We start from the raw sequence: 26,192 nt of genomic DNA on the forward strand, positions 1-26,192 counted from the left end.
TTGAAGGCAAGGGATTGGTGTGGATTTGCAATTCTAATTAGGAGGTACTAAGGGTTTTATCGTACAATTTAACCTTAGCATAAAAAAGCATAGCATTCAAATCAATAAGAACATGAATAACATTTTTCAAAGAATAATATTTTTGAGTATCATGATTGGGATGAAAAATGTATTGACAAAAACATTGTGATCAAATGACTTGGTATTTTTTTTCTAGTGACAATAGGACAAATAGGAGGAAGTTTATGAATGTTAGCATTAATCAACTTTGTCATAACCACATGTAAATATTCGAACAAAGGAGTGTATTTACAATTAGGATGATATATAGAGGAAAATGTAATCATACCTTTGGATGTAGTAGCCACTTGATCATCAACTATGTTGGTTGAATTGTGAATTTTGATATAGTTGTTAGGCTTAGAGAACTTGTTTTGATGAACAGGTATCAAGTATAACACAAGCCATTGGAGTAGATCTCTCAAGATGACTCACTTGTAACTAATAATCGTGAAATATTGCACAAAGATGGGAAAAGGAAGTATACTCAATAAGAAGAATCTTATCTCTAATGTTTTTTTTGCAAATTAGAAATAAAAATATGTTGAATATCATGATCAAGCACAAGATAAGAAATTTGAGAATACAAGTGTTAAAATATACCAATAAAGTCACTAATTTTTTCTTTAACATTCTACTTATAATGCATTAAATTAGTCAAAAAAATTTGAGGACCTATATTGTGTTGAAATTGTCAAATGAAAGCATTAGCAAGGGTCTGAAAGGAATCAATAGAATAAGGGGGTAAAGAGAAATACCATTGAAAATATTTTTCCCTAAAAGTATCTATGAAACACTTAGCCATGAGCCTATAGTCATGAGAAAAATCACTCCATATAGTTTGGAAAGTCCTATCATTAATCATTGCATCACCCTTTCTATTATAGGTCTCGGGAAGAGGCATCTCAACATGTTGAGGGATAATAGCAAAAAGGATGTCTAAAGAAAGGTGATTAGCAATATCACATGTAGGGATGTTATGATTATATTGAGTGAATTGAGCCACTTCTTGCAAAGCAATGATAGATTGAACCAAGCTACTAATGGTGGGAATAGAAGACGTAGTAGTAGGCATAAACATATTGGATGTACTAAGAAATTTGTAAGAAGTGGAATGAAAATGTAAGGATTTTGGTGGAGGATTAGAAGGAATGAGAAGAGGATTGGACTATGTGAAAGGAATGACATTGTATGAAGGTAATGAAGAAGGTGTAGAAGTAGGAGGGGGTAAAAGCACAGATCTGTGTCATCATTTAGGATACCAAAACCTATTTTGGTCAAATCTCATTTCTCTATCGAAACTCAATTTTTTCAAAACCTAAAAATACCCTTTTATAGATCTCAGAATCATTATTATATAAATTTATGGGCATCTTGATTGGTTATAATATGTTATAATTTAAAAATAGCATAAGTTGATATTTCAACATTTCAAAAAGTACTCCCTCAAAAAAGGAAAAAAAATATTAAATCATATCAAAAAAAAATTATATTATATTTATCTCAGGAGGAGAGAGTCCTCTTCACGAATATGTAATTTTTTTTCAAGAAGGTGTAGATTTGATAGGGAATTTTTGACGGGAGGAAAAAACTATTGGATTCTAATAAGGTCGAGCTTGAGTACTTATAACAAAGAAAATAAGCATAAAAATTTTTATTTCTTTTTTTGATGCCTAGCTATACATGTCATATATAAGATATTTTCAAATCAAAACAAGAAAAGATGATTTGCATATACTTGTTTGACGGGAACGATGCCCTATATTTTTAACAGTTAAAAAAGGGACTTCAAAATTAAAGAAAATGGATAAATTCTTACTCAAAAAAATTATAAATATTATAAGCATAAAATTCATCCAGTTCTACACATTTCATTAGTTTACATAATCTTCAAATTCTAAACACAAATACCATTTTTTTTGTCATTAATGTTGAACTATCACATTTTGATTACTTGTTTCTTTATAATAGATGACACAGGTTTGTGCTTTTACTCGAGGAACACTTGAGGGAAGTGAAAGCTTAGGAAGACCAACACTTAGAGGATTAGAAACTTGTGTATAATTTGTCATGAGAGGTGGCACATATGTAGGAATGCTAGCAATAGAAGTGAAAATAGGAATAGAATGTTCAATAGTTGTGGAAGGAGAAGTACATCCTAACTCTTGTACACATTATGTCAAAGGCTTGGCATGAGTATTAATAAGGTGAGATATACCACGCAAGATAGAGATTTTTTTAATGTTATTAATCTTTGTTCACATCTTTATCATTTACAACTTTTATTTTTACCTCCTTCCTTGTCATGTCCGCCTTCATACCTGTAAGATCTTCCATCCGCTTGTGTTCTATTGTAGAAAATTATCTTCACAAATCTTCCTCTTCCACTACAATAGTCTCAATCTTATCTACTACATCCACATCCTCAAAAGGTCATTCATTCACCAACATATCGTCTTCCACGACCATTTTTTCTTCTATTCACTCCTCTTGTGTGGGTTGCTCTCGCATCCTTTTCCTTATGGTTGCAACTCTTTATCTTCAACGAGAATCTCCACATTCCATAACTATACCAATTTGGTTCCACAAATGCAATTAACATAGGCCTCCTCACAACTCATCTTATCCTCTTCCTCTGACTCATATTTTCAATTGTTACAATATTTCATCATACACTCACTTTTCTCTATAGCTCCATGCTCTCAGTTATTTGGGACTTCACGCACTCACAATGATCCTTTTGAGCTCCCTGCTTGGTAAAATGATTGAATTGGAAACTAAGCTTTGTGCATATGGATTGTACATCCATGATAGCATCCAAAACTATCCATTAGACACATTTACTTAATCAAGTAGGGATGTAAACTTGAAATGTTGCCCGCAAAGTATATACTTTAAACCTCCTTAACTGTTATTTTATATCCTATGAAATTGAGAACATGAACACTTAAACTATATGTGAATGTAAGAAACCTTAGCTAAATGACAGAAATGAAATATAAATAGAACTCTACATTGTTTGTCTATGTTGTAGGAACAACAACTAGTTGTAGGAACAATAGAGATCTTACTTAGTCCTATTACAAGAGAAACTGATTCTACCAACTAGGTTCACTTACCAAGTGGGCCCCCTTGGATAGGTGAATAGCTAGATTTATAAACTTCAAATATTAACATACAATAGTAATAGCTTGTATTGATATCAACTCATAGAATAGTACAAACTGGGAATGATAGTCTATATCTGAAAGAGAAATGCTATTGCAATTACAAACTCTGTTGAACTAACTCCAAAACCTTATTCAACAACTTATTTAAAGCAACTACAAAAAACTAACTTCCTAAGATCTAGCTTCAACATCAAGAACTTAGCAATGCAACTATTACATCATGGTACACATCTTCAACAGAATGAATCTTAAATACATGACATAATTACTTCTAGATTTCTGTAGTAGTTGGAAGTTAGGCTGACCTGATCTTCAGCAACTCATAAATATCAAGTAACCATATAACTATACTATTAATGCCTCTACATGCACTCCTTCCTTTGACTTATTCCTGCAACAAATTAGTACACATGCAATAATTTACAACACAATTTTACTTCATTAATCCATTATAGACATTCAATATGTATATCAATCCTTTCTCACAATGCATAGCTACAAGAACCTACCCACTAAAAGTAAGAAAGAAAAAATGCATGCACATCCATAGATCATACATATATAATCCCATTCTTCTATATAAGTTCTAACCATAGCAGTATATTCAGGAAATATCACATAAAAAATCATAAAAATCCATGGACTCTTGACATTCCTTCAGCCCATCACTCCCCACAACCACTTCACCACTCAAGTGCAAACTGTCTCACAATAAGTCGTCGGTTTGCAAAAATCTCATCTTTACCCATGGGTCCTGGTGTAGACTACCTCATGGTCGGAAACTAGTCCACACACTCAAAACCAGTGGCTCTAATACCATTTGATGCTAGACAAAACCTCTCCTCCAACTACAACTTAAAACACCAATACAAATAATAAATAAATTTCATTCATATCAAATCAAAAATTAAATTTATAGATGTGACCAATCAATGGCTTCTCTCTACAAATTCTCTATTGTTCACATTAGTGTTACAGACCTCTATGAGTCCTGAGCCAAGTCAGGGATCTAGATTTTTTTGTCATCTAGACTCTAACTCAGTTGAATCCCATAGAATAGTACCAAGACTTGGAGAGTATATGGACTCTCCTAACTCAGTGAGTCACGTGGCTAGTGATGTAGAGCCTCACCTTCAAAAACTTAGGAGGAAATCAATCACTCAACTAAGTTGCTTCAAGGGGCACATACACCTTCCAAGATCGGTTCTAACTTGTGTCATATTGTTATGCAATTGACAGCCTTAATAACAATTTATAAACTCACATACGACAGTAACTTCCTTAACCTTCTATAGGAACCTATGGTTCGTTGCATCCATTTAATATATATTGACCACCCTCTTATTCTATTTGAGATATATACAAATGTATTGTACATTTTCAAATAGAACATCCAATCAATTACACTCTTCTTACCAAACAATAATAAAATATGCTTCAAATCCACACCACCCTTCTATATTCGCTATTTAAACTTGGGATCATAATCAAACATTAACTGTAGCATTTTCGCATATAAATTGAAACTGCAACTCCATGATTTCGATCAATACTTATCATTATATCACAACAATCATGTGATTAACATATCGGTGAATAGATGACCACATTCACCCAATTTAGAGGACGGATTTCGTGCGGCTATGGTTAGGAATAAAAGAAACAAGGAAACAAAAGAAAAACCAAAACATATTATACGTAGCTCCTCTGCGATCCCAGAAAAAAATCACAAAGAGTCTAAAAGACTCCCATGGAATATTACGACCTTCAAAAAAATATATAATCACATTCACCAATACAATAAATTGACTACTCTATAATGAAATACAAAACTCAAAAACTTAGATGGGATTCAAAATAAAACAAACTATGTATTGTAATGCCGGAATTAGAACATCAACGTATTCTCATAATGTAGACTATCGAATTCTAGAAAGAAAACAAAAATCATTCATCCAACTTGAAAATCATCAAAAAAAACAAAAACTTCAAACTTTCTATTCCTCTTTTTTGCATTCAATAACCTTTATTACATTCAAAGATCTATCTTTTTCAATGCTTTCCTCTCTTTGATGTAGAAAGATGAAATGTCGTCAAAAATCAAGAATAGAGAGTCATTTTACAAATCATGAGGAATCTAAAACCACCGCCAACTTCCTGTAGTTGTCCAATGTTTAGTTGGCTTAATTATTAAACACACAAAACTTTGACTTAAAGAAAACTAACTCACTAAAAACAAACACACATTGTCCTCAGTGGCTATGCCTGGAGAGTTCATCAAATTACTACTCCATTTATGCCACCACACATAGGACTTTATTACAAACATTGAAATTGAAAATACACATAAAAAATTTCATTAACTTCCTATAGCATTTTCAACCATGTGAGTTCATGTAGCATTTTTCTGATCTTCCACTACAACATACTCCCCTGTAGAATGAATCTCAAGTCCACTTGAGATGAGATGTTGTAATGATGAACCATACTTGTTGATTTGTTTTTCATCCATCCAAATAGGTTATGTCACTAGTTTGTTCTTCCATTTGACTAAATACTCAGTGTATTGTCTCCTTCAAGTCTTCTTTACCTTTGTATCATGTATCTTCCCCAATTGAAGTGGTGTTGGTTTAGATGCTTGTTGCAAATCTATTTTTACTAAATCTTCATGTGTCAATTGTGTTTCAGAACCTTTGTATGGTGTGAGATCACAAACATTAAATATGGGTGAAATACCAATTTCTGTAGGTAACTGAATCTTGTATGCGTTGTGTCCATTCTTTTCCAAAATTTGACAAGGACCAACCTTCTTAGGTAATAACTTTGTATGCTTTGTTTGAGGTCATCTTTCTTTCTTCAAATATGCCCATACGAAATCATCGACATTAAACTATACTTCTCTTCTTTTCTAATTAGCAATTTCTTTGTATTTCTAATTTGGATTATGTAGTTGCAACTTGACTTGATCTTGAACCTCTTTAATAGCTTCAACAAATTCTTCACCATGTCAACTACTTAAAAAAGTGTTTGGAAGTTCTCTCAGCTCAAGAATTCCTCTTGGGTATGTACCATACACAATCTGAAATGGAGATTTTCCTGTACTTCTATTCATTGTATCATTGTATGAGAATTTAGCTTGAGCAATATAGAATCCCATTTTCTCCATGTTTTGTAAGACATCTTAACAAATTTCCCAAAGATTTGTTGACAACTTCTATTTGCCCATCAGTTTGTGGGTGATATGCAGATGAAAAAGATAAATTTGTGCCAAGTTTCTTCCAAAGGGTCCTCCAAAAATGACCTACAAATCTATCATCTCTATCTAAAACAATATTCAATGGTAATCCATGAATTTGAACTATCTCTTTGAAGAATAAATCTGCAACGTATGGTGCATCTTTGGTGGATTTACATGGTAAGATATGTGCCATTTCACTAAACCTATCCACAACAACAAAAACACTATCATACCCTTTTTGAGTTCTTGGTAATCCCATAATGAAATCCATATTGATACTTTCCCATGGTCTTGAAGGAATAGGTAGGGGCTGATATAATCTGGCATTTGTACTTTTACCTTTTCTTTTCTAACAAATGGTGCATTTTTCCAGAAAATTTCTCACATCTTTCTCTAACTTTGGCCAAAAATAATTTCTACAAACCAACTCCAAAGTCTTATCTAGTCCAAAGTGATTGGACAATGCTCCACTATGTTTCTCTTGTATGAAGTTATCTCTCACTGAACATTTTGGTATGCAAAGTTGTCCTCCTTTGAATGATAATCCTTCTTGAATCAGGAAATTAGCATACTCACAATTGTATCTATCATCCAGATTAGTGCATGACTGATAAATCTCTTTAAAATCAGTATCATTAACATACCTGTCTTTTAGATTTGAAACTCCTATAGTTTCCAACTAAATTTGAGAGGTAGTCAAAGCCCTTCTACTTAATGCATCAGAAACCTTATTTGCAACTCCCTTTTGGTGCTTAATAGAAAACGTCAATGCTTGCAATGTCTCTACCCATTTCATATGCCTATGATTCAATTTCTCTTGACTATTTATGAAACTAAGGGCTTGGTTATCTCTGTATACAATGAATTCTTTGGGCAGCAAATAGTGTCTCCATTTCTTAAGGGATTGGTCAAGGGCATACATTTCTAAATCATATGAAGAATATTTATGTTTAGCTTCATTGAGTTTCTCACTAAAGAAGGCTATAGGTCTAACCTCTTGACTAAGTACACCTCTTATTTCTATGTTTCTTTCATCACATTCAATTTGAAAGACTTTACTAAAATCAAGAAATGCAAGGACTGGTTGTTGGGCTACTTTCTTCTTAAGAAGCTCAAAAGCTTCACTAGCTTCTGTTGTCTAAACAAATTTACATTTTTGCCCTCCTTCTATCGTATTCAAAATAGATGCACAAATCAAACTGAAATTTCTAATGAACTTTATGTAGAAAGTGCTAAACCATGAAAACTTCTAACCGCTACAACAGTTTTAGGAATTGGCCATGAAAGAATTGCACTTATCTTATCTTGATCCATCTTGAGTGTTCCCTTTGAGATTACAAATCCAAGGTATGTCAGCTCCTCTTACATAAAACTATAGTTCTCCAAATTAATCATCAACTTTTCTTCTTGGTGCCTCCTCAATACCAAATCTATATGCTTCAAATGCTCCTCTTTTGTGTCGCTGAAAAATAAAATGTCATCTAGATATACTATCACTAACTTTCCTGTAAAATCTTTGAGAACTTCATTCATAAGTCTCATAAATGTACTAGGAGAGTTAGACAATCCAAATGGCATTACCTTCCATTCATATATTCCCTCATTTGTCCTGAATTTTTTTTTCCATTCATCTCCTGGCTTAATTCTTACTTGATGATATCCACTTTTTAAATCAATTTTCAAGAAATATCTTGCCTTACCCAAACAATCAAGTAAATCTTCTATTCTAGGCATTGGAAATATGTACCTTATAGTGATCTTGTTCAATGCTCCTGAATCTATGCATAGTCCCCATGTTCCTTCTTTCTTTGGTGCTAGGATTGCAGGTATTGCACATGGGCTTAGACTGTTACCAATCAAACCAGTTTCAAGTAACTCTTCAATTTGTCTTGCCATTTCTTCATTCTGTTGTGGTGTTAGCTTGTATGCAGCCTTGTTGGGTTATGTTGAACCTAGTATGAGATCAATGCAATGACTTATTTCTCTCATAGGTGAGAGACTTCTTGGTATTCCATCAGCTATGATTTCCTTGTACTTGTCCAAAATTGGTTTAACTTCTTCTGCTACCTTTTGTTTCTTCTTTTCTATCACTTCCACCTTCAAGTTTGAATGTTCCATTTCTGATTTTTCTTCCTCAATATGATTTTCAGCATCATTCTATACTTTATCCTTGAGTACTGGAATTAATGCAAAGAGTGGACACTTCTTTCCTTTCACTTCTTTCGAAAATTCTTTCTTACCCATTACCATGATCTTAGCTTCTGTAGCTTTTGTTTCTTCTTGACTTGGTTTAGCTATAGGTATCAATTCAATGACCTTCCATTCTTTGTAATGGTGTATGTATTCTTCACTCCATCATGTTGCCTTGAGATCATATTTCTATGGTCTACCAAAAAGCAAATGGCATGCATCCATATTATCAAACAATAATTTGTCTTTGTATGCTCCAATCTTAAATTCAACCCAAGCTTGCTCTTCCACTATAGTCTATTGTCCTTTATTCAGCCAAGACACTTTGTAAGGATACGGATGCGGTGTTCTTGGTAACTTTAACTTTTCCACCATTTCAAGAGCTACGAAATTCTCTGTAGAACCAGAGTCTACCAATACCTTGCAAACCTTTCCTCCAGACTTACAAGTACTTTTGAAAATAGACTTCCTCTATGGTGGTTCCACTTTTATAGGCATCTTCAAAAATTTCCTTCTCATCATAAGCACTTCCCCCCTTTCTAGATAATCATAAGTTTCTAAATCATCTTGTAAATCAGCTTATTGTGTAAGGTGTATTCTCCTTTCTCCATGAGTACTAGAACTTGCCTTTGCTGGACATTTATGTGCCATGTGACCTTCTTGATTACAATTGTAACATCTTATTGTTCCATTCATTCTTCCTGGTGATCTTCCTCTAAAATTTGGCCTTCTACCTCTGAAACTTCCTTTGAAATTATCAAACCTGTTCACTTCATTATATGTCTCTGTTTGTGGCTGAAAATTTGGGCTTCTTCCTCTAAATGTGCCTCTTCCTCTGAATGGTTGTCTTCCCCTACCTCTATTGTTACTCTCGTCTCCTCTTGATTTTCTCCTCCACCTTCAAAGTTAGTTGATAACACTTAGTTACTATGTTGGGACTCAACAATTGCAACTCCTCTTGTATGTTCATCCTTAAACCATTTTGGTATCTTGCTACCTTGATACTCTCAGGTTCTACAAATTTTGATCTTAGACTCAACTTTTGAAATTCCTCTATACAAGTGCAAATATCTGTATTTCTTTGTCTGAGATTCTGCCTTTTCTGATGTAACTATGCCTCATAGTCTTTAGGGAGATATGTCTCTCTTATCATAGACACCATCTTCTTCCATGAACAAATTTTTCTCCTCTTCCTTTACTCTCTCTTCTTACACAAAATTCCACCATGTAAGGGTTGCTCCCTTCATTCTAGACTTAGCCAACTTGACTTGTGATTCTGAAATCTTCTCACATTCAAAGTGATTCTCTAGAGCTTCAATCCATTCCAACACTAATACACCATCCATCTTTCCCGTAAACATAGGTAACTCAGTGGATTTTCCTCCCAAGGCCTTCAAATCTTTAAAAAATGGTTTCTCAGTCTCAGATACTTCATCCTCATCATCATCTGGCACTTCTTTCTCCTCCCCTTCTTCTTCTACTTTCATTTATTTCTTCTCAACCACATTCTTCATGTGTTCCAACTTACTGGGTAATTCTACCAATATCCCCTTCATTTCTCTATTCTCTTTCTAAGGGATTTCTTCTTGCTCCTCAACCTTCTTAACTAACTCTGCATTGGTTGCCATCTTGTTTGACCCTACTGAAGAATCTTGATCAGGAATGTACAACATGTAACTTCACACAATCTGCAAACTCTTTAGCTCTAATACCAAAAATGATGCGGAGCCTCACCTTGGAAAAATTAGGAGGAAATCAATCACTCGACTAAGTTGCTTCAAGGGGCACATACACCTTCCAAGATCAATTCTAACTTGTCTCAGATTGTTATGCAACTGACAGCCTTAATAACAATTTATAAACTCACATGCAACAAGAACTTCCTTAACCTCCTATAGCAACCTATGGTTCCTTGCATCCATTTAATATATATCGACCACCCTCTTATTCGATTTGAGATATACAAATTTCTTGTACATTTTCGAACAAAATATCCAACCAATTACACTATACCTACCAAACAATAATAAATTATGCTTCAAATCCACACCACCCTTCTGTGTTCGTTATTTAAACTCGAGATCACAATCGAACATTAACTATAGCATTTTTGTATATAAATTGAAACTAATACTCCATGATTTCGATCAATACTTATCATTAGATCAAAACAATCATGTGATTAACATATCTATTACATCCCAAAATTTTGACCTAATTTTAAAACTTGTTCATAACCGTTGGATTTAACGAATTTTTTTTTTTCATGATCATGTGAAATAGGTAGTTATTTATATATGTTGTATTAACTAGCAATGAAGATGGTCATTAACCATTAACTGTTATTAGATGATTAACAGTTGCTTCATTTGAAATTATGATTAATAATTTAAAGTCTTTTAAAATGTTTATATGAAATTATTATAGAATTGTTATTATGGCGAAAGTGTTTTCATGGGTGATTGTAGGAGAAGATGAAGAGGGTGGAAGCATTGCTAAACAGGATCATCAGAATGAGATGCTCGCTTAGTTCAGTCATCAGCATTGAGAGGTATGACCTTAAACTTTTTTGGAAAGGACACAACAACTTGAACATTTGATACATTTGTGGGACCCGCATGAGCTATTAAGAAAATAATCTAAGCATAAAATAATTTAATTAAAATATAAAAACATACCTCAAGGGATTGTATATATATATATATATATATATATATAATGAAATGGCACCATTATATTATAATAACTTAATAAAATGATGTCACCCCATTGATATACTTACATGAACGTATGTAAATATATATTATAATAATAATTGAATTATAATTCTTTCCAACTCTTTCTTCCAACCTTTTCTTTTTTTTTCCTTCTCTTTTCAATCGGTTTAATAATTGGCAATTTGAATTGACATATAATCTTTTTAAAAACGGTGGAAGCCAAGAAGTCACGGCTTTCTCTTTTAAATGGGAGTCGTGAGAAGAGTCAGGCATATTCAATTCCACACAACCGACTACCTTTCCTCACTACATCTTCCTAACACTTTCACACAATCCCGTGTGCTGAAATATTTATTTTTCTTTCTAGTCTAAACGTCCATTTACAAGCAACAACTATGTTGTATGTACTCAGCCATTGAGAAATAAGTATTCTACATTTGATACGTCTACAGCGTCTAAAGGAGGGCAGATTTCCAATTCAGTTGCAAGGTTTCAAACATATTCAGAATATACATCAAGTCATGTAATGTTATTTCAACATCATTTTATTGTTTTTCATAACAGCCAATTAGGCTCACAAAACTTTTTCTTTTCAAGATACAATATGAGTTTTTGCTACATACTCCATGTCCTTTGTTAATAGTCCTCTTCTTTTAACTTTCATAATAAATTAGATACAACCCTTATGTAAGTGTTTTTCCAAGTACAATAAAATTTGGAATGAAATATACTAACCAATGATATTTTCCAAATAATCTCAAGAACATAATCTTTCTGGTCACAGTTGTAATAAGCATACTAAGCAGTGAATCTATACATAAAGCAGATTGCTTAGGAAATTCCAAACACCCGAGACTCACAAGCTATGTAGCCAAGTAAGGTGAAGAGGTGGAATAAATCTGCAAGAAAGAAGAAGAGAAGTTAGACATGAATATCTTAAAGGAAATAAACTTAATAGGTCATGTTCATCCCTGAAAATGAAACTTGTTGTCAAGTCAAGCAGTGGTGATCGGGTCAATGAACCCATCCAAAATCTTTGGCCAAGGTAGTTTAAGGCATGGTTGTCATCTAATGATCACTTGATGTCAATAGCACCAATTATGCAAGCATATATGTTTCATAACTGTGTGGACATTCTAAACACTAGGATGCTCAGGTGGCTGGACTAAGAACATCCCAAGTCAATCCCGAGGTAGGGAGGACCTTTCTAACTTAATAGAATGTGTGAGGATAAGTATGGTCCGAGGTTGGGAGGTTAAGCCTATGCCAATGCTTCTCCTCTCACCAAAGCTGAGGCTTGCACAACCAGCTAAAGATCCTCTGGAAGAATCTTGTCTGTTCTTTACTTCTTTCCTTGTTAAGCATTACTTACTTGTATGAAGAAAGGATAGTTGATCTTATTATTTCAATTGATCATAAATGTACTTATTTTCAGTTGACCATTAAATTAGCTATTTTAGTTTATCGTTAAATTAGTTGTTTTAGTTGATCATGAATACAGATATGTTTAGTTAATCGTTTATCTAGTTATTTCATATGATTATGGATGCAGTTATCTTCAGTTAATCATTAAATTAGTTAATTTCAGATAAACATTGATATGGTTATGGTTGATTTAGTTAATTGTTAAAAACAGTTAATGTCATATGAAAAGGATTTTTCAATTGTCTATTTATGAATGTTGGAAATTCTTTGTTTAAACAGTCTTTGTTTTCGATATGAAAAACCGTTTGTTACGATATCGGTGAATAGATGACCACATTTGCCCAATTTAGAGGCCGGATTCCGTGCAGCTATGAGCAAGAATAAAAGAAACAAGGAAACAAAAGAAAAACCAAAACATATAATACGTAACTCCTTTGCGATCCTAGAAAATAGATCACAAAGAGTCTAAAAGACTCCCATGGAATATTATGACCCTCAAAACAGTATATAATCACATTCACCAATATAGTAAATCAACTACTCTGTAATGAAATCCAAAACCCAAAAACTTAGATGGGATTCAAAATAAAACAAATTGTGTATTGTTATGCGAGAATTAGAACATCAATGTATTCTCAGAATGTAGACTCCTAGATTCTAGAAAGAAAACAGAAATCACTCATCCAACTCAAAAATCATCAAAAAAAATGGAAACTTCAAACTTTCTATTCCTCTTTTCTGCATTCGATAACCTTCATTACATTCAAAATTTTGCCTTTTTCAATACTTTCTTCTCTTTGATGTAGGAAGACGAAACGTCATCAAAAATCAAGAACAGAGAGTCATTTTACAAATCATGAGGAATCCAAAACTACCGCCAACTTCCTATAGTTGTCCAATGCTTAGTTGGCTTAATTATTGAACACACAAAACTCTGACTTAAAGAAAACTGACTCACTAAAAACAAACACACATTGTCCTAAGTGGCTATACCTAGAGAGTTCATCAAATTACTACTCCATTTATGCCACCACACATAGGATTTTATTACAAACATTGAAATTGAGAACACACATAAAACATTTCATTAACTTCCTATAGCATTTTCAACCATGTGAGTTCCTGTAGCATTTGTTTGATCTACCACTGCATCAGCTAGGACTTTGTCAAGGCCAGAAGAGCCATAAAGTGAAAAATAAACATTTTAAAATTTTGTTTATTATTTTGTTTGCCTAATATGATCATATTGCAGTAGCAAGTTCCAAATATTTCCAAAGGTAATTCCCCAATAGGGCAAATCAACATGGATTATTAAAATATGTCTTACATGTAGGAGGTATAGAACATAACAATTTTCTATAAAGTGGATTACAAATACAATTTTACTAAAAATTTGCAAAAAAGGTAATGTCATATCACAAAGTCTTGGAACTAGGTGTAAAAATTTTAAAACAAAAATTTCAAATTTGAAAGCATTGGAACAAATAAAATGCTTTCCTTTTAAAGAATTAGACATCTCTGAAGCAATAAAAGAACAGTTTTAAGGTTGTGAAAGCTTGAAAAATAAATTCCGTTAAACCAATCATTTGACAAAGTTAAAACATGACGATATTTAAGAAAATTATATATTTGATATCATTCCAAAAATTCATAATGTTCTTTATGATCTACTAAGAACAAAAAATTTAAGCAAAACTATTATGAAATAACTTGCATGGTAGAAGAATATAATATAAAATACACTATAAACACTTGATAATAATATGCCACTTCGAGAGAGCAACCTCGTAGTCCACTTCAAGTGAGATAATACCAACGGTTTTCAACATACAATACTAACATGATAATAATAAATAACCTACATCTTCTATATAATTTTAGTCTAACTTATTTCCTTCATAAATTTCCTTTATACTTATGTGATCAATGTAAAACTATGAATGTGTGCAAGGTAGCTTCTATTTATCTCAATTATTGTATCTTTGGTGTTGATTAAATGATGTGTGAAGAAAAGAATTTAAATCCTAAAAAATCTTTGAATTTCTTAGGTTTTTCAATTTGTCGAGTTTGGCCACTGAGTCTGAGTCCAAGCCCGAAACTAGCTTGTTGAGTTCGAAACAAGTGTGAGACTTCTTACTATGTTTCACATTCATCTAAAATCTGCATTCCATACTGCATCAACTCCAACTACTCGTTCTTTCCTTAATCCTATCTTTCTTACAGTCCTATAAGGAGCCCTATTGGACTCTATGTTGTAGAATTATTATTATTTTCCAAAAAAAAAAATTGAAAGTTTTGCAAAATAAATTGTGTTTTTAATATATATGATTTTTTGAAATTGTATAAGATATAACAATTGTAAAGCAAGAAAACTAAAGGGAATTCAACTATGAACATTCATCTTATTAATTCCATATATATAATATGATCACCACAAGCCAAACCCCAACATTGGCCCTTGAGAATTAGTGATGCCCAACTACAATGAAACTGTAGCCTTGGGAATGAAATGGAAGCCTAAAAAGTATGTGTTGGTTGTTGTAAACAACTATGACAGCCCAATGCAAATTATAAAACCTTGAAATGTAAATCACAGCGCAATGTTGAACAGTAACTAGCAAAGTGCATTAAATGTTGGCCAAAACAATGGACACAATTCATCAACTGAGTGTTGGCTCAAAGTGCATAAAATACCAACAAGAATTATCAATTATTGTGAGGATAATTCCTTGAAACCCTTCAAATTTCCTCACACACAAACTCATTGAATATCAAGTGCAACATTTAAGAATGGTTCTTTTTTTTTGCACTCAATTCATTTAGAATTCTCAAATTCAAATTGAGTTTGAATCTTCCAACACACCTGTCGCATAACTTACATATGTGCCTCTTTGGTTGCAAAGTTTCCCTCCAAGAGTAACGTTAAGTTATAATTGAAAGTTGACATATAATAAAGTCACTTTAATAATGTAAACTACCCTATTGCTCCAAAATGACCTTTTCATTAATATAATATTATTCTAATATGCAAGGTCCTTGTTTTGTGTGCCCATGATTTAAAACTTCTCATCATGATTCCAATGAGCTATAACACTAAGGTGTTCATTAAACAATTTCAATAGAAATAGCAACCTTGGCACACATAATTAAATTATAACCAATAATGCATCTAACTTTGCAAATATGGCCCAACCACACCGAAAGTGAAATCTGACCGCGTAGGAGTGGTTGTGATGATGAAATATAATGAATGGTCCTAATTGGGTGACTTTCTAAAAATAAATACTCCCTCCAACAATCTTGGAGCCCAATCCAAAAGTCAGAAATAGCATCTAAAAGCATCATATAACTCCTCTAAATCATCTAAGCTCACTGGAAACATCCATTGACTTACTATAAATAGTAAGTCCCTCAAAATAGAGTAAAAACCCACTAAACAACTAGAATATATGGAGGGTTTGGAGAGATACACACTCACAATCGTCCTCTTGTGAGCTAAATAACTCCACAACAAGGTCCTTTAATCACTAGTATTAGTTTGCAAGGACCTAGTGATAGATAAATCGATTAACTCTAATGCTTTCTAAAAATGGGGACACTACAATCTGCCCTCCCTTAAATTGCTTGTCCCCAAGCAATCTCATAAACAAATAACACATCGGTCCACCTAGATTCCATAGATAAGATCGAATAATGTCTCTATGATCACTAACCAACTCCTCTAACATCATCACCAATACAACTAGCTAACCCTGTCAAACTGAAGCAAATCTAACTATACATGTCGCAAGAGTGAGCATCTCAAAGGAAAGCAACCTGGGAAGCTTATAAAGTTTTGCTTTCCCAAGCTGCGCAAAGTGAGTTGGCATACATACTTCTAACACATGCACAACTAAATTGTGCTCTTAAAACATCATGCACATGAGAGTCAAAAGTAAAATCATATGTACTCAACATCATGTACACATCCCAAAACTCCTCTACAGGCCTTGTCTAAAATCTTAATGCACTAGAAGGATATCAAACATTGAACGGAAGTCTACCAAGAAGAACATCCTCTAACATATGTTGCTCAGCTCAGTACTCAACTTCACCAAGCCCAAAGTGGTGAAGTCAATCAATGAGACCCAACCAAACTGCAATGCTAACCATGTGAGCACTAACAACCCAAGCACATTGAAGGCACATTCATTTGTACCATGGAGATTAAACATCTAAAAGTAGCATTATTAATAGCACCATCTCCATTTTCTACAAGGCTCCCATGGATGTGATGACACTACAAGTAATCCAACTTGCAACCACTGATCCCATCTACTACAGATGGCAAATACTCATCCCTCAAAGGATGGTACAACCTCAAAATCAATCCACACTAATGCATCATCAAATTCTTTGTGTGTAGATCTAAGAAGTCGTAATTAATGCTCTTCCTAGCGCTGACTGTCATAGTACCAAACATAACCATCGTCATTGAGCTCATCGCCAACACCTGTAGTGGATGTAACCATAGGATAACCTAGTGCAATATGTGGTTCTTCATTGCTCTCAACAAATGCACTCATTCCAAGTGTATCAACAACACTTCTAATAGCAATGGATGTAACCACGTCTTTATCAAAATATATGAACAAAGGAATATCACCAACTGCTACGAACGAAATTGAATTATGTTTGCGAATGGTGTAAATTGTGCCCAACTCCACTCAAGTGAGTGATCAACATCAATCTCCAAAAAAATGATTGTCATAAGACAATGATGCATCGATTTTGAACATGGGATTGTCCACAAAATGAACCTCACCACTGTCTTGATTTGTACTATAACATGACGTTGTCTCTACATCACTCACCTTCTAATCAGCAAAAGTATGTGTGTTATCATTAGTGCACACAACCACAAGCATACTACTAAACACCTCAACAGATGGCTCAACTAGTAATGTAGAAGTTGATGATATAACAATATCTTCATTAACTTCTAACAAGGTAGTCACATGTCCATCTAAAACCTGATCCTAGGACCTATCACCAACCAATAAAATTTCACATTCATTCTCTACGGTCTTATATGAAAAGTCAGACTTATTGTGGAACACTCAAATCCTAAGCATCTACACAATTAGACTCCATACAACCATCTTACACACCTAGAAGGGTTGTTATCTCATAAGTAGGCTCAATATTAACTCTACTGTCATAAAAATCATAATTGTTATCCATGCTGAAAACAACTTCTTGGATGCTACTAAAGTCCACTTCCTCTTCAATTCTCACCTTCCTACCACCAGAGACCATTTTCCTCTCATCGCGTGAACCAACCCTTCTCACAAATAAGTCATAAGCTATCATGTGATATTGTTTCTTCCCATAACCAATCATACCATATAGCATTGGATGAAGGCCCATAAAATGGTAAAGGATAAATGTTTCTTAACATATTGAGGAAAAGTGTTATATTCCTCAAACGTGCTAAGCATTGTTTTCCTCGTGTCACCCATTAAATCTAGTGGTGTACCCTTCTTTGGATTTCCCTGTTTAAGTAATCTCTTGATTATTTCCACAATTGAAACAATTGCAAGAATGTTGATCACTTAAATATCAACTGTGTGATCAATGAAACAAAATCCCCAACACCCAATAGGAGGTCGTAGGAAATCACTCAAACAACATTGTAAAGAGTCATGCTAGCTCTCATACCATTGTAGAGAACCCTGTTGGCTTTGATACCATTATAAGAACCCCAACCAATTCTAACTTGAACTCTATTGGTTTGACATTTTGTCAAACACTTTCACACAAACTCGAATACCATAGTAACGAGCCATGCTAGCTCTATGTTGTCGAATTGATTTTTTTTTTTTTTGGAAAGTTTTGCCAAGAAAATTTTATATTGTTGATATATATTCTTTTTTGAAATTTTTTGAGATATAACAATTGTAAAGCAAGAAAATTAAAAGGGAATTCAACTATGAACATTCATCTTATTTATTCCATATATACAATATGATCACCAATACAAAAGCTAAAAAGGAAATCTGGAATTACACTTATTAAATTCAATATGTACAATGAACCTGGAGGCTGAATTGAGGCACTAGAATTCACATTGAAATCTTTAGCTTTGTCGTGGAAGAAATATGCTGAACATTGGCTTTTGTCAATGTCAAAACGAGTCGAACCCCAATGCAAGCACTCGAGAATTAATGTTTCCCAACTAGGATGAAACGACATCCTTTGGAATGAAATGGTAGCCTTAAGTTGGTGTTGGCTGATGTAGACAAATATGACAACCCAATGCAAGTTGTAAAACCTTGAAATGCATATCGCAGCCATGCAATGAAGAATGATAACCAGTAACGTGCATCAAATGCTGGCCAAAACAATGGACACAATTCACCAACTGAATGCTGGCTGAGAGTGCATCAAATACAAACAAGAATTACCAATTCTTGCAGGGAGGATTTCTTCAAACCCCTGCAATTTTCTCACTACACAAATCCATCAAATATCAAATGCAACATACAATGGTTCTTTTTTTAACATTGAATGCATTTATAATTCTCAAATGCTAATTCAGTTTCAATTTGAATCTTCCAGCACACACCTCACTTACATATGTGGCCTCTTTGGTTGCAAAGATTGAGATATAATATTTCATTATATTTCCCCCCAAGAGCAACTTTAAGTTGTAATTTGAAGTTGACATATAATAAAGTCACTTTATTAATTTAAACTCCCCCATTGCTCCAAAATGACGTTTTTCATAATTTAATGATATTCTAACACACAAGGTCCTTGTTTCATGTGGTCCGTGATTTAAAACTTCTTGTCCTAGTTCTAACAAGGTGTAACACTAAGGTCCTATTAAACAATTTCAATAGTTATTGCAACCTTAGCGCACATAATTAAATGATAACCAATAATGCATTTGACTTTGGGAAAATGGTCCAACCACACTGGAAGTGAAATCTGACTGCACAAAAAGTGATCATGATGACGACATGATAAATGATCCCAACTTAGTGACTTTCTAAAAATAGACACTCCCTACAAGAATCTTGGAGCCCAATTCAGAAGTCAGAAATAACATCTAAATTCATCATATAACTCCTCTAAATCATCTGAGATCACTAGAAACATCCATAGACTTATTATAATAGTAAGTCCCTCAAAACAAATCCAAAACCTATTGAACAACCTAGCTTAAAAATATATGAAGGGTTTGGATAGATACTCACAATCATCCTGTAATGAGCCAAATAACTCCAAAACAATATCCTCTAATCACCAGTATTAACCTACAAAGACCCAATGATAGGCTAAATCCATTGACTCTGATGCTTGCTCAAAATGGTGACATTACAAGCCCATGCTTTACTGTCTCCTCCTTCCCTTCTCTATGCAGCCCACACCTAACTCTTTATTCCTTCACTGCTCTCTTGAATCCCCTGCCTTTTCTGCTTCCTTTATCTTCCACCATTTTTTTTTATCTTCCCTCTTCGTAAACGACAAGGCATTTAACTTTTTTTTAACTCCTTTCTTGACCATTTTGTCAAAGCACAGCCTTGTAATTTGATGCTGCTAAAGTTTATGAAATTCTAGCATGACACCTGATGATTCGGCTGCTTTGAAAGTTTATATAGCCATTAGACTCAATGTTAAGTTCCATGGGACAACAGTTACTTGAGGCATTATGAAAATGATCCATGTGCTGTATCAATGCTTCCACACTCTGCATACATGTCTGTCAAGGCTTCTGCAGTTACGTCTGACAGAAACCCAAATTTATTTGTTGAATTTGGCAATCATTACATTACATGAGATGACATTATTTTGAGGCACTATGGCATATAATTAGCGTGCCACATCTTTGCTTCTGTTCTTTGCAGGCAGCAGTCATTATATCAATTTGTTATGTTTTGATGGATGTTCATACCGACTTCCAAAGATCCCAGTTTCGCAGGCTGGAGGAGGTTGGCTTTCATTTCAACAAATCCAAATTATACTGGAACTTCAATTCTTTCAAATAAACAGACCACGAACTCAGCAATGCTTGCATACATTGCAGAGCTTTGAGTTTAAAAGAGAGATGCCCATCAAAACAAACCAAGCCAAAATTGAACAAAGCAAAGTGAAATATGTTTTTGGTTGGAGCTGATTAATCATATGCTCGGTGCTCCTTCACCATTCTATTAACATAAGTAGGCAGTATGTAGGCTGCATAGAAAATTAAAAGCAAAATATAGGCATTGAAGCAATTATAAGAGAATATTGTTAAGAATTCCTCAATCAACTGCATCAATGTTTTCAGCAATTGCTAGTGAACTATCTCACCCATGATTAGAGAAACAACTGATGAGGGATCCCGGATCTCATACTAGACGTAAGAGGTAATTAGTATGGAAGGACAAACACAAATAATTATATCAGCTTTAAATTATACAAAATAACTTCAATTTAATTAGTAGTTTAGTTTAACTGGCAAGAGGCTAAACAGACATATTATATAATTATTGTATGATAAACAAAATGTAAAAATGTTTTATTTGTTTTGCTGCAAGAGCAAATAATGGCATGTACACTATTAAATGGTTAAATAAACCTGAACCCTTCATCCAATAGACTACTTAACCTACATTCAATAAATTATGATTTAAATTGTGGAAAGCATACATGTTGTCCACATTAAATGTTGAAAAGATTTTATTCATTTTGCAAATCTTACTCAAATAGATAACCAAAAATGGTTTGATTCTTCCCTATTTAATCAATTTTTGGTTCCTTGATACCAGTTTACGGATACCCTCTACTATCTCCTCTTTAATCATAAAAAGTATTGCAGCTGCAAGTACACTTTGAACTATCTTCGTGCTCATGCCCTTATAAAGCCCAGACAACCCTTCATGTTGAATCACCTTTGCAATGGCATCCAAAGTACCTGGCATGATAATCTATGCACTCAGAATATATGATGTGACCAACTTTATCATTTTTCCCATTCATATAACCCTCTCAATTAAAATGTATGTGTTCAAATATTGTAACCAAAACAAAAGGAGGTGATAAATGCAAACCTGTATATTGATGTACATTATCACTACCGGTTTGCTGTTTTGTCTGAAGCCTAGACTGAAAAAGAGATGCAAGAGAGAATTGAGAACATGTATCAAATGCCCCACATAATTGCAATGCAATTCAAGGCAATAAAAGCAAAAAATCTTACCTTTACAACTAATAGAGGATATGTTATGACAGTCGCACCAAGTTTTGCAAGTGCTCCAAGTAAGAAAATCTACTTGAATGCAACAACAATTTGTCATCATATACTAAACTAATTATTATATACTATTTCTTGAAGAATTCAAGCAAATAATTATTATAGAGAAAATCAATACCTCTACAGCACTTATGCTTTGGAAGCCTGGCTTGTTCAGTGCACGTTTGGCTCTAAGGCGCTTTAATAAAGTCTCATAAAGCATAAACTGAATGGATGGATTGCTCACCTATTCAGGCATTAAAAAAGGACTTATTGCACAACCCTTTTATAGATAGTCACACAAAACATATATGGAAGCCCATTAGTAAGAAGCCATTTTGTCTACTAAAACAAATTTGGAACTGACCATTATAAGAGTTGGCATTACTCCTTTCCAGAATCCCATAACTCCTGCTTCATCATAAACCTCTTGTACCTAAAAAATAAATACAATCTCAATATAGAATTACATACAAATCATAAACAGCATTTATTGAAGGCAACTCATTTGAGACTTTTCAAATTTCTACTATTAATCCAGGATTCTATTTTGAATCATATTTGTCAAACATATTCTAAGAATCTAATCGAGCCAAAGTAAAAGCTCCAACTGTAAGTTGGTGGGTACTCCCCCAGCAGGCCACCATACCTGTAAAAGACGTTTTCACGTTCAGATGGATCCCAGGTATGGCCCAGGTATGCCAAAGGCCTACCTGTGGCATATGCAAGTTGTCCAGGCAGCACTGTAATGCCACCTCCTTGTACACCTTTTTATTTTCTGCAGTGGTTCTTTTCTTTCTCTCATGATTCCCTCAAGGCTCAACGAAAGATAACTAATATTATAAAACTGAAATAAAAAACAGGTTAGGCTTGTGGAGGGATAATGTTGGGAATATTACATCATTGCTTTAGGCTAGTGTGTCATATTATAATTGTTTGTCAATTGGTTGGGATTATGAGTGCTTAACAACTTGCATCTTTACTAGGTCGTTATAGTTAGTTTCCTTAGGCCATTAATATAAGATATACAAATCCTATATATAAGTAAATAAATTACACAAAAAAGTAATCAAGAAGAGAAGCGTATTATTTTGTTTATTAAATCATCCTTAATTTTGTTTGCTCTGTCAAAATTTTGAAAACCATTAAACAAATCATGAGAGTATGAGAGGAGAAATCAAGGAGAAAGAAAAGCAGTTCGGTGGAATATATTTATTTTAATTTTTTTCTTTCATAATGTATGAATCAATGACTCAGCAATCTTGAAGACAAAACCCCTCGTGGATCAAAAGTTCAAGGACTAAAACCTTTAATTTCTTCATCAAGTTAGTGGATTAAAGCCCCCAACTTTTATTAGAATATTATAATATTTCTTTAATGGTCATCTTAGTTTATCTTTAATGATCATCTTAGTGAGTCTTTAGTTTATTAGGTAGTTTTTATATTCCATTTTTAGTTCGCAATTGCTTCTTTTAGAAACATCATCTTTGTAAAATGCAAGGAGCATTAATCTCCTTTGTTTAATACAACAGCATCAATTTACCATAACATGTATCAGAGCAGGCTGATGGGATTTAGTAAACCTTGGCAATTTTTTAAAGAAAAATTTGAGCCTCTTTTGATTTGAAAAAAAAAGTCCAAAAATTGTTTTTTTGTTTTTTTAAAGGAAAAATGTTGGAGGTATTTAATGAAATTTGCGGTTTGTCTTCAAAGATTTTTGCTGAGAATCATGAGCCTAGTCGAGGGTTTTGATTGCACGATTTTTTGGCTTGAGCAAAAGTCTTTGATTTTTTAAGGTTGCATGTACTTGCATGTGTTGTTTTGTTGATGTTTGATAGCTTCAGTCGGATAAACCTATATATAACTATATATGAAATATAATTTATATATGTGTGTTCTTTATATTGAGATATCAGGTCATTGTTATTTGAGAAAAAATTATAGATATATATGAATTATTATTAATTATCTTATTAATTAATAGACATGTCCCATGAAGGGACGTGTCTATTCATGGCCTATTCTCAATATATATATATATATATATATATATATATATATATATATATATATATATATATATATATATGAGGATGTTGCATTTGGAACACATACCTAATAATGCAATGCTTAAGATCCAAAAAATCCAACATGATATCAGAGCCAAACTGCAAATCTAATTGAGCGATCAAATACATAATAGAAAGATTTCATGTCTGTGATAAAAGCACAATAACAAGACTCGTCACAAGTCACCCGGGTCGGCAAGTCGGGTTACCCCTACTAGGTCAAAATGACCGGTGACCTTGACCTGCCAAGTCATCAAATATTTTATATTTCTATAAGGTATTTCTATTTATCGACTCTGGCTCACCAAGTCTGAGCCGAGTCACAAGTCGAATTGTCCTTGCTGAGTCAAAGTCGAGTTTCGAGACTCATTACTTTGGATAAAAGATATGAACAAACATTGGACTCTGCGATGTAAATCTTCGAAAGAGTCAATATCCCTATAAATGGAAATGAGACTATGAAACTGAAAACAGATCACCGAAAAGGGTTTGAAAATATACAGTGACAATACATAATTTGACGAGAGGTATCTCACATCATTTTAGCGACAATATGTAATCTGTGTATACCACCTAGTCATTAATATAGAAGATCTAAAAAAACAGTAAACAAGTAGAGATTGTGATGCATGTTTGTATCCGACTACAGCAATTTATAAAAAATTAGATGATAACACATGTTCAATGTATCGTTGGAAACATTTTTTATTTAAACTAGTGATGATGTGAATATAATTTATTTTGGATGCCCTTTTGAAATAAGGACATTAGATTTTAATCATTTCACAGTTAATGAGATTGATGTTTTCGTCTCTGGATTGGATTGGATTTGATTGCTCAATATTTTGAGCAACCATTTAAAACATATCCTTGATGACATTATGAAGGCCTACTTCAAATTGAGTAAAAATACGAATTTGGAAACTTATCACATCAAATCTGACATTAATGGTTGACATATTAGCATTCAATTTTAGTATGCAGACTTCTATCAATATAGAATAGAAGAGTTGAGAAATTTGCCTAGTAAGTTTAAGAGTCTACAATGTCAATTATCTGCTTGATGATGTTGGTCTTTTACTTGACTGATAACAGAAAAGATGTGGGGTCTCATCTAAAGCAAGAAGAATGCTTTTGGATTTAACACTTCCATTTTAGAAGACAGTCCTGATCCATATTTGGGCATACAAAATGCAGAAATATTATGGTCAAGAGGAAAGGTCTACGGAATTTCGATGATTTTTTATTGTTTGGTTACTTTTCTTGCCTGAATGCTTTGAAAATATTTTGCAAGTGGCTCAACAAAGCTTGTTTCCAAGTTAAATGTAGACAAAGAAACAAGTCATTTCAGTGATGAGGAAGTTATTAAAGAGCATCCCACTTGGCAAAGCATGGAACTGTACAATTTGAATATGTATAAGACCATCAAAGGTAGCAAAGAGGTAATAGACCCATCCAAGTAGCGGCTTTGGACAAAATACATTACAGGCAACAGAATTATAGAAGATCCTTCCTCTACTCGATCGCGTGGCATGTACTTGGGTCTCACCGCTAACTCAGTGGGAAGTAAATGATATTAAGAAGTCACTAACATACATGTAAGTATCGAAAGGTATAATCAAGGTACGTTTCCCGATATAAAGTTTTATATATATATATATATATATATATATATATACAAAAAGAGATTCATTATGAGAGTATGAAAGGTAAGATGTATTATGTTATCTTATTTCAATTATTGAAAATATAAAATAAAGAGTTATTTATGTTATTGTTAGTAATAAGTATGTATTGAATTACTAATATCTTAACTAATGTTAATATTCTTATTAGCATTAAACGAGCTATTTGTCTTGATCTTTTCCTCCAAGAATGTTCTTGCAGGAAAAAGAGGGAGTCTAAAATTCCATCAGAAGCAGGCATTGGATGAGGAGCTCAAATGATTGATATCCAGAGAGAGTTCAAAAGTCCATGCACGTGACTATGATTCTAATAGGCCTACCCCATGTGTACATCATGAGGAAGTGACAACTTCCAAATGATGTCACTTGTATTTGCAAA

The 26,192-nt window shown here is 33.5% G+C and overlaps 1 protein-coding gene across 1 annotated transcript in view; it reads right to left on the minus strand.

Annotated features, from left to right (window-relative positions):
* Nucleotides 1–21,293: 21,293 nt before the first annotated feature.
* The window catches only part of LOC149544486 (peroxisomal nicotinamide adenine dinucleotide carrier-like), a 57,520-nt gene continuing 52,621 nt past the window's right edge, over nt 21,294–26,192 (minus strand). Inside the window, exons 7-11 of the mRNA XM_089795146.1 lie at nt 22,427–22,495; nt 22,199–22,306; nt 22,027–22,095; nt 21,878–21,932; nt 21,294–21,741 (exon numbers count right to left, since the gene is read on the minus strand). Of these exons, the coding sequence (XP_089651272.1) occupies nt 21,563–21,741; nt 21,878–21,932; nt 22,027–22,095; nt 22,199–22,306; nt 22,427–22,495 (480 nt within the window). The 3' untranslated portion in view covers nt 21,294–21,562. The remainder of the gene's footprint in view (nt 21,742–21,877; nt 21,933–22,026; nt 22,096–22,198; nt 22,307–22,426; nt 22,496–26,192) is intronic.

Source organism: Cupressus sempervirens, chromosome 8, assembly GCF_028749045.1.
Source record: "Cupressus sempervirens isolate cs-2001-9-10 chromosome 8, ASM2874904v1, whole genome shotgun sequence".
Lineage (NCBI taxonomy): Eukaryota > Viridiplantae > Streptophyta > Pinopsida > Cupressales > Cupressaceae > Cupressus > Cupressus sempervirens.